General features: G+C 43.3%; 1 protein-coding gene across 4 annotated transcripts in view; it reads right to left on the bottom strand.

The window, feature by feature from the left end:
* PTGR1 (prostaglandin reductase 1) overlaps positions 1-9,266 on the bottom strand; it is a 32,721-nt gene that overhangs the window by 20,910 nt on the left and 2,545 nt on the right. The window contains exons 1-3 of one of the 4 annotated variants that reach the window (XM_019555056.1): positions 4,696-4,801; positions 2,851-2,963; positions 633-678 (exon numbers count right to left, since the gene is read on the bottom strand). In XM_019555056.1, coding sequence (XP_019410601.1) covers positions 633-678; positions 2,851-2,956 — 152 coding nt within the window. In that variant the 5' untranslated portion in view covers positions 2,957-2,963; positions 4,696-4,801. The other 3 variants (XM_019555052.1, XM_019555053.1, XM_019555055.1) reach the window with 3 other exon arrangements.

Raw genomic sequence — 9,266 nt, 5'->3', positions numbered from 1 at the left:
TATGACCCCAGCTGACTTCCTGCCCTTTGGGCAGGGGGCTGGACTCGATGATCTCCCGAGGTCCCTTCCAGCCCTAATGTCTATGAAATCTATTAAATTAATAAAGTAGTAACTGGATGCGCAATAACTAGAGTTACTGCACAGTAGCACCAGCATACAGTTATTTTGTAATGCTTACTGTGGATTAGCCTAATAACACTGCACAGTAGGCTATTAGCACAGTTTTTAACCACCGTGCTACCACGCAGGGTATTAGGCTAATGCACAGTGAGCATCTCATGTAGAAATGTACACCATGTTCAGTCCTGCATTCCCAAACTCTGTTAGAGCCCAGCGAAATTCCAGAGCTGTAGCATGGTTGTCCAGCCTACTCAGCATGACTGAACTGTGTTCCAGCTCTGTTGTAGAAATTGAGGGATGCTGTATTGTCACTAGGTTCATCAGTATGATAGCTGTTGCAGAGTAGTGAAGACACAAATAGGGCTCTGGTGCTTTTTATAGGACAATTAGCTCTCTGAAAGATCTGGGGAGAGCTAAATGCTAGAAATGATCAGAGCTTTTTTAGTTCTAATAGCAATTCAAGAGAAAAAACCTGACCAACAGTTAGGCATAAAGGGATAAAGAAAACATACCTCATGTAAGGATCAAGGCTGAGGAACACAGATGCAAGCAACACCTCTGCAATGGAACAGGGAAGCAATTACATTGAGACCTGCTATAAATAAGACATCACAAGCTACAAAGCAAGTATGCTACTCCTCTAGGCACTGACCACATATCATATAATTAGGGACCTACCAAATTTACGATTTCATGGTTTTTGCAGAAACCGCAAATTTGCTAGGGGCATGACTTTCAGGGGCCCATGGCAAATCAGAGGTAGGGGGGCTGCACTCTACCACAGAAATGGTGCCCAGAGCCATACCAGGACCACAAAATCTGGAGGCAGCCTCCGTGAATTAGGTAGGTCCCTACATGTAAGCAAAATTACATGAAATCAGTTGAGTGTGTTTGGGTTACAGCTGTTAACAAACAAAGCATGTACACATGGCCCAGGCTGTGAAAGAAAGCTTTTTGGGTCACATTTTTCATTCTTAGTGGGTGCGTATACACATGCAATTAGCATGATGCAAAACACTCCGGCGCAGTTCACGCCGGAGTTTATTGCTCCTGGTGCACCCTTTACATGTGCACCTGGGACCACAGCATATTGAGCTGGGTTGGAGCAGCCCCAGCTGCCAAGGGACCCAGGGGGCTAGCCTGCCAGCCCAGGGCTGCTCCAACCTGGCTCAACATCTTGTGGAGGGGCTGGCTGGGGCACGAGGGTGCTCCAGTGCAGGGCTACTCAGCAGGCAGCCCCCAGACTGAAGCACCCATGTGCCTCAGCCAGCCCTGTCAGTGTCTACATCTGTTACAGTGCATTAAATAATGCCGCCACAAGATAGTACTTGTGTTGATAAGTACTAAGCAACGGCAGTGTCTATTAGTTTACTGCGACCTAATAAGGCCACACATGTAGACACTGAGACTTTACTGTGGAGCTAATTAGGCAACTCCACGGCAAATGTCTCATGTAGATGCACCCAGTGTCTCTCAGTAAGAAGCTTTGAAATCCTGACACCCAAATGAGGAAGCTGCTTCCTTTAAAACCCAATACAAAGTGCCTTTTCCTTATTCAACCAGCAGAGGGTGGTGATAGACCACAAATATTCTTAATTGGCACTGTACTGTGGGAATAAAAAAAAAAATCCATTTTAAAACTCCTCCATGTACCTCTTCTTCCTTTAAATTTTGAAGAGAGATGTTGGCTTGGGTAGTTTTTGGTTTATTTTGTTTTTAAAAACTTATTTGCCAAAAACTAAGTCTTTAAGAAAAAGGTATTTAAAACATAATTCATCCTAGTTTCTTCAGAAAGTTTAAGAGCAAGTGGCTATATTAACAGACCCATGAACAATTCTGTTATGTTTACAGTTGTGTCACTGCAAGTAAAAGAGAACCAGAAAGATAAACACACCTGTCACTTTTCATTTCTTAAACTCTAACTGAGGAAATTGCAGAAAGCAGGCAGCACCAGTTGTCCAAAGCCAATTCAAATTATAATGAAGTGGCGAAACAGAAGAAGAGCTGGTTTTTAAAAAGCATTACTTTGACCAGGGGTATCTCTGGCAGTTACTGCGCAGTAAGCAGGAACAGACCAGCATCTACACGTTCAGACATTAAAGCGCATTAACGCTGTGTGTGGTCTGACTTGGGACTAAAGTCTCAACTCTGTCCACATACACAGTGTTACTGCGCAGTAAGGCATCTACATGTGTGTTACTGATCAGGTGTAAATTTGATCTGTGCATTATACAGGGATCAAATTTACACTCAAGTCAGAGTAAGTCATCATATTTACTGTGCAGTACAGGTGTGCATTTGTAAATATGTGCCTTTACTGTGCAGTAATTTTGGTTACTGCACAATAAATGCGCACATGTAGATGCACCCTGTGAGTAGTTGGTTTTGCCTGCAGCAGACCCATAGTAGTAAACGTGGGATTTTTAAAAGCTCCCTGCCCAACTCTGCTCCATTGGAGTTGATGGGAGTTTTGTCACTGATGTAAATGGGACCAGAGTAAGGTTTGAAAATATTCTCCTAAAAATGTGCTTCTATACCTGAACACTGTTGAGTTTCCAGTATGTGGACCTCAGAGGATTCTCTGTGGGAACAAGAGACTCTATCTCTTGACCAACTCCCCTGGTTGTTTGTACTTGGTAAGACTCTATTTTGATATAGATTTATAAATTATTAGTGAAGGATTAAAATACACAGTCACACCACTGGCCTCTGAAGGAACACTCTCCTTACCTCCATCCTTCAGCTTTGGCAGCTCCACCTCTTTCAGCTCAAAGTCGCTAGCTTTGGGGAATCCTTGGAAGTGCTTCTTCAGGGTCCAAACCTTGGCCTTCACCATCCTGCCGCTTTGTAATAAAAGAGCACAGTCAAATAGTGCAATGTGATGACTCTGAAACTCATGCTGAGCTGGAGCCTACTCACAAAAGTTAAAATACAAAATACTGATGCTAACTGCATAGTGCAAGAGGATGCGAGTTCATGGCAAGGCCATCTAAGAAGAAATAATGAGTTATCTCTTGCAGTTTATCTTGTTATATTCATGATGATTTCAAGCAGGCTCCTAGTTGTCTAGCATGCAGCTGCGTGAAATGTTTATCCTTGATTAATTAGTATGATAAATATTTCTCTTGCAATTAACTCATGTATAGGAAGAGTCATTCTCCATGTGTGATAGATGTCTCCTCCTGATTTATTTCTGTTTTTTTAGTGGCTCACTTGATTTTCCAAGGATACTCCCCAAAACCTTGTTTTTCCTGGTGGTTAATCTGTCCCTTGATATGTTCTAAACTTAATAGAAATGGATAACCTCTTGTCAGTGAGGAAGGCAATTCATTCAAATTTGAACTTTCTGGTAACCAATAATAAGCAATTTTATTAACAGGATTTCCCTGTTAATTATTGCTTGAGACTCTCTCTTGATTTACACAAACTACAAGAACGCTTTGAAAATGCTGAACTAAGGGTATAAGAAAGAAGTGAAACAGCTAACAGCACGTGCTTCAGGAATGAAAAATCCCTCTGACAACAACTGCTGCTGCGCCCCAGCTATCTCAAGAAGCTAGAAGAAACAGCCTGTCTCTCTTGTTGCCTGTTTGGTGAGAAACCATCACCTTATAGCTCAGAGGCAGGCAATTATTTTGGGCAGAGAGCCGCTTACTGAGTTTTGGCAAGCCATCAAGGCGGCATGACAGGCAGCCAGGGGCAGATAAACGTTAATTTTATAGATTTTTTAGGCCAGATAGAATGGCCTGGCAGGCTGTATCCAGCCTGCGGACTGCATTTTGCCCGCCCCTGTTATAGCTAATTACTGGACTTTGCTTTGGTTTGGGGTCATTTGACTTTGAATACTTGTAGTTAAATAAACCCTTTCTGTCACTCATTGAATGAGGTGTTGTGTCAATCCCTTAGGCTAGTCCAGAATCCTAGGTTTTTTATTTGCTACCACAATGAAAATGGCAACAGAGCAACTCCTCAATGCTCTGTTGCAAGTTTAGTCATTCAGAGGCATTGTAACCTGTAACATTTTGTCAGATCTGACTAAAGGCTTTTAGATTTCAAAGTGAATCTCTCTCTCTCTCTCTCTCATTACAATGTCAGCCAGTTACCAGGAACAACACAATCAAACATGAAATCAGTTACAAAAATTTAAGCAACATTCACATCACATTTGGAAAGCTAACCGTAACTTTTTTTCTAAATTTTGACCCTGACACAGTGGCTAACCCTTCTAACCCAGGTAACCCAGCATGTGCTGCAACACAAATTTTAAAACATGCTAAACATGGATTTGAATCAAATGCATCAAGCCATAAAATCAAAGCTTCTTGTGTATGTAACAGAGGTGGATAGCCTTGTTGATCTGAAATCAAACAAAAGGAGGGCAGGGTGGTACTTGAGAGATTAACTGGTCTGGAGAAGCCTGAGGAAATGATCTACTTTTTCAGAAGTAGATCATTTATACCTGGAACATGCTCTAAGATGGTTTCCTTAAAATACCTCCATATTTCTGGCCTTCCCCTTGTACCCTTAAAAACCACTAGAAGGGCAAAAAATAATAATAAAAAGAAAAGTTGATACTTAGAATAAGTGTTGAAAATTCTTCAGCTGCTGCTCCTAAGGTACTGCTGCTGTTGCCAGGGTTGTAGCAGAAAAGAAGAGGCTGTAATAACCAAATTAGCAGACCTTACAGGATATAAATCTCCTGTGCTCCTCCCAACTGTATCCACCCTCAAAACCACTGCCAAATCAGCAGCAGAAAGCCATTTCATGCAACTCATGCAAGGCCAAGTCATAACTAGGGATCCTCATTCCTGCTGTTTAAACATCTAAATTCTCTGATAAAAATCCAAGATTCTCTGATTTAAAAACCCCCAAATACATGTTTTTCTGTAATTAAAATCAAACACCCCTCTCTCTTTCATATCTCTCTCTATATATCTCTCTATCATCTCTCTCTCTCTCTATCATATCTCTATCTATATATATATATAGCAGTCAAACACAATGTTTTATTGATATAAAACATGCGCTGTGCTGCCCTCACCTCCTCCCACTGCCGGCTGTTCATATGCTAGGCCACAGTTCTACCCTGCTACCATGGCCTGGCCACCGCCACTGCTCCCCTCAGGCCATCCATGCTTCCCTCAACTCCCTTCCACTCCGGGCTAGAGCTGCAGGCCAATGTGCAAGCAGGAGGTGAGGGCACTGCAGCCCCCCCCCGGACTGTTACTTCTTGCACTCCTGGCAAAACCATTTTTTCTGTAGCAAAAAATGAGTGAAAACTCGGAGCTGGCATTTTCTGAGGGATGTCCTGAGTCTATGCAGGGTGCCTTCCCTTGCGTCCAAAAGGTTGGGAACCACTGATTTGGCAATAGATCTTTGGGCAGCAGAGTCCTGGTTGCATACCAACGTAGCCCCATTGCCCTGCAAGCTTTTGAAATGTTCCAGAAAACTTAAACCAGTGCAAAGTGTCCTGTGCTTTGAGATTCTTGGGGTTTAAAATCCGTGTACATTGTTCTAGGGGTTCATTCTGTTCACAGCCTAAAGGAGGCTTGAGTTTCCTGTGGTATTACAACATCATGACACTGAGGTATAACGCTACAAGGCAATGACGTTGCATGTCTTTGTCTTGTCTCCCTTTCAACATCTTCATTGTTGCCTATGCTGTGTCATGCCACCTTTAGTCATTTAGATTTGATGATGCAACCTGAGGAACTTATCCTGTAAATATCTGAGCAGTAATAACAGTTTGGACATGTATGTCACCTTTCTGCCATGAATCACAAAGTGCTTTATGAAGGTGGGAAAAACATTATTTTCTCCTTACAGCAGCTTCAGAACATAAAATATACACACAAAGGCAAAAACAGTACTATGACCTTGGGGTCATTGGACAGGTGACTGAACCAGGAGAGTTGGTGTTGGTACAGAATCAAACCAAGAGACGGAGTCAGTGCCAAAAGCTATGTAAGAGGTTCAGTGGCTCTTATACAGTCCTCAAAAATTGTCAGAGGTGTTAGGCGAGTTGGCAAGCAGGCCAAAAAGATAAACATTTGTAGTACACTATAATTTGATAAAATCCAATGTGTGTTCACAGGATAGAGACACTAGCCTGGCAAAGGAGCTAGGAGGCCTGCTCATCAGCAGTCAAGATGTTGGCAGAGGCTTCACAACAGAGCCCTCACCAATATAACCCCCAGTAGGTCCAGTAGGATGCTGCCAGAGGATGCTTCTGGATGAAACAGGGTGGGATCCATGGAGTGGCAGAAATGAAGATAGTGAGGACAAACAAGTATTTGGGGTAGAATCGAGGCTGGCTACAACAGGGGATACCCCAAACCTACCAGAGCCAGTGAGGGCCTATACCTCTGAATCCCCAGGTAGATCACAGTGAGTGTGGAGACCTTCCATGTGGCTTAGGGACTAGATGGTATAACTGTAGTTGGATGCAGGAGCACATCAAAGGGGCAGTAATGTGAATGTAATGTGCGTAACAGCAGGCGGAACAGGGGGGAGGGGAGTGTTTGCAGAGCTGTGCTGACTCTTAATTGGACCACAACTCTCAGAAACCCCAGGGACCGGTGAGCAAGGGAAAAAAGAAGAGACGCTTGAGGTTGGAGTAAGGGGCAGCAAGAGCAGCACGCGTATGAACCTGCTCAGCCCTACACAGAGGAATGTACACTGATGATTTTTAAATGAAGAGGCACATTTACTGAATTAGCTCCTGTAAGCTGATACAGCAAACAGGAATTCTATGCCAAAGGTACAATTTCAGGGAGAATGCAGGGGGGTTGAGACAAAGTCTGGCTCATGTAGTTTTCAAACGTGTTGCTTTTGAACAAAGTCTGTGAGTGAAATGAATCTAGTGTCCTTTGGAGGTTGAACAAGGAGCTACTATTGAAGTTAGAGGTGTGGTGCACCTATCTACTTCTACTACCAGGCTACACCGTACCTTCTCCTGACTACAAATACAAAGTGTAGGTGTGTCACAGCTTGTTCTTGACTTTTGTATTTGTGACTGAATGCCCATTGCTGATAAATGAGTTTATCTGGCCTTTCTTCCAGTTGTAATCATGCCAGTAATGATTATGGCGAGCTGGGTTTTAAGTTGGCTCTTAACTTCTGATGCTTTGCTATAATGAAAGTTTAGATACTATATGGGAAAGAGCATTTGAGGAGATGGCATGTGACACGGCTCTTATGGTTATTCTGAGTATCCAAAAGCATGTAAAAAAGGGAACTTAGTAAAGGGGGTAAACAGGATTGATTACAAACAATAGGGTTTTCTTCCAAGCTTTGTGGTGTGTTGATGACAGCTGACAGTTATTTTATCAAATCAGCTAATGTTCTTGGGCAACATTTACAGCTGTTGGATACTATAGTATGTATCATAGGATTGATATATTTTATTAGACCAACTCAAATAGTTGGAAAAATTCTTCTTTGCAAGCTTTCAAGCTTTTGCAATTTTTCCACCATTTTGAGTTAGTCTAATAAAAGATATCAGATTTACCCAAAAAACCTTGTCTGCCTGTGTCCTTAGTCCAACACAGCTACAACCCATACCCTTGTATCATAGGACTGGGTTTTTTTGTGAGATAAAAGAATACTTGACTTTATTGTATTTTTCAGTGGGCTAACACAAACACACTGACATGCCATCAATATCTGAAATTGGTGCTAAGCCCCTTTTGTCTTGCAAGGTCCTAATGATCAATCAGTGCTGCCACCTTTCTAAGCCTGGTGCTTGGTGTCATGGACATGATTCGGACATGGGTGCTTGGGGCTCAAGGGGGTTAGGGTTTACAAGACTGGGAAGTCAAGAGCCAAGCATCATGAGCTAGGGAGTCCAAACACTAGAGATTAGACAGGGATGCAGGCAGGAGCTGAAGACCAGGCTCTAGGGCACAGTAATACCAACTCTCATGAAAAAATCAAGACTCCTGATTTCCAAGTCAAAGTAACTCTGACTCATGGTCTCCTGATAGAGAAATCAAATCTCGGGATTTCTTCTTTTGTCACATAGAGAGAGCATCAAGCTGGTAAGTCTGTGGAGGGGAAGGGGTGGGAGGAGGGCATATCGAGACCCCCATGGTGAAGGAAGGAGTGGGCGGAGGCTGGGGTGAATGGGGTTCCAGGGCTGGGCGGGTCATGCAACAGAGCCATGGGTGGCTGGCTGTTTGTGTGTGTGCACATGTGTCTGCCCTTCACTTGCAAACCACAGCTCCCCCAGCCCTGCTGCTGCCCCTCACTCCTGATGCACAGTACCCTGCATCTTGCCAGGGTGTGCAGGGATCTCCCCTGCCTGGGCTCCAACCCCCCCGCCCCACACCAAACCCACCCACTGCCCTCTATACCTTTACAAATAACACCCCCCCAACACACAATTTAAAAATAGCATTTCATCATTTACATTCCGAATCTCTTAATTTTTAAGTTTGTCTCATGATTTTTGACATGGTGGGATTGGCAACACTGAAGTAATTTTCAGCCAGGGTGCCACAACACGTTGGGATGCCTTGAGATCCTTTCAAGGGTGTCATGCAATATTGGCATTGTTAGATGTGTAGACAAAAAGATAAATCCAGAGATTTCAAATAGGAATCCAAAATGTCAAAACCATTCTGACCTGTTGTGGTCTTTCTGAGTTCTTTGTAACAGGAGACTTGCTCTCTTATTTTTCAGTAATCAGGAAATGAATGAAAGCTAAGAGCTGGCATTTTTGATGGGTACCTTGAGTCTAATGGGGGGGTGTCTGGCAAGGTTGAGAACCACTGACCTCAGTAAAGGGAGCTGGGGACAAGGAATCAACAGCCAGACTTGGGACCAAGGGCACTGGGGCTAGGCAGAAGGGGGACCTGTCTTGTTGCAGTGCTCTGCAAACTTGCAAAGGTTTTTACCTATATACAGCACCACATCTGCCGAAACCACTGGTAGCCAAGGACAATCAAGGACAGCTCAGGGTTTGTGTGCCACTTTAACTCCTGACACTTGGTGCTAATTCTCTCACCTGTTTTAAATTCTGCTTGAACATAATTACAATAAGGAAGACTGAAGTCCAGGATAAGAGGTGACTGTTATTCAAAGTCCTCTGTCCTGCAATGTTTTTCATTAATGTGGAGGGGGTGAAATGTCAAGGCTTGTGACTA

This window comes from Crocodylus porosus, unplaced genomic scaffold (assembly GCF_001723895.1).
Source record: "Crocodylus porosus isolate Cpor-Errol unplaced genomic scaffold, CroPor_comp1, whole genome shotgun sequence".
Lineage (NCBI taxonomy): Eukaryota > Metazoa > Chordata > Crocodylia > Crocodylidae > Crocodylus > Crocodylus porosus.
Note: the sequence above shows the minus strand (reverse complement) of the source record. Positions and strands in the feature narration are given on the sequence as shown.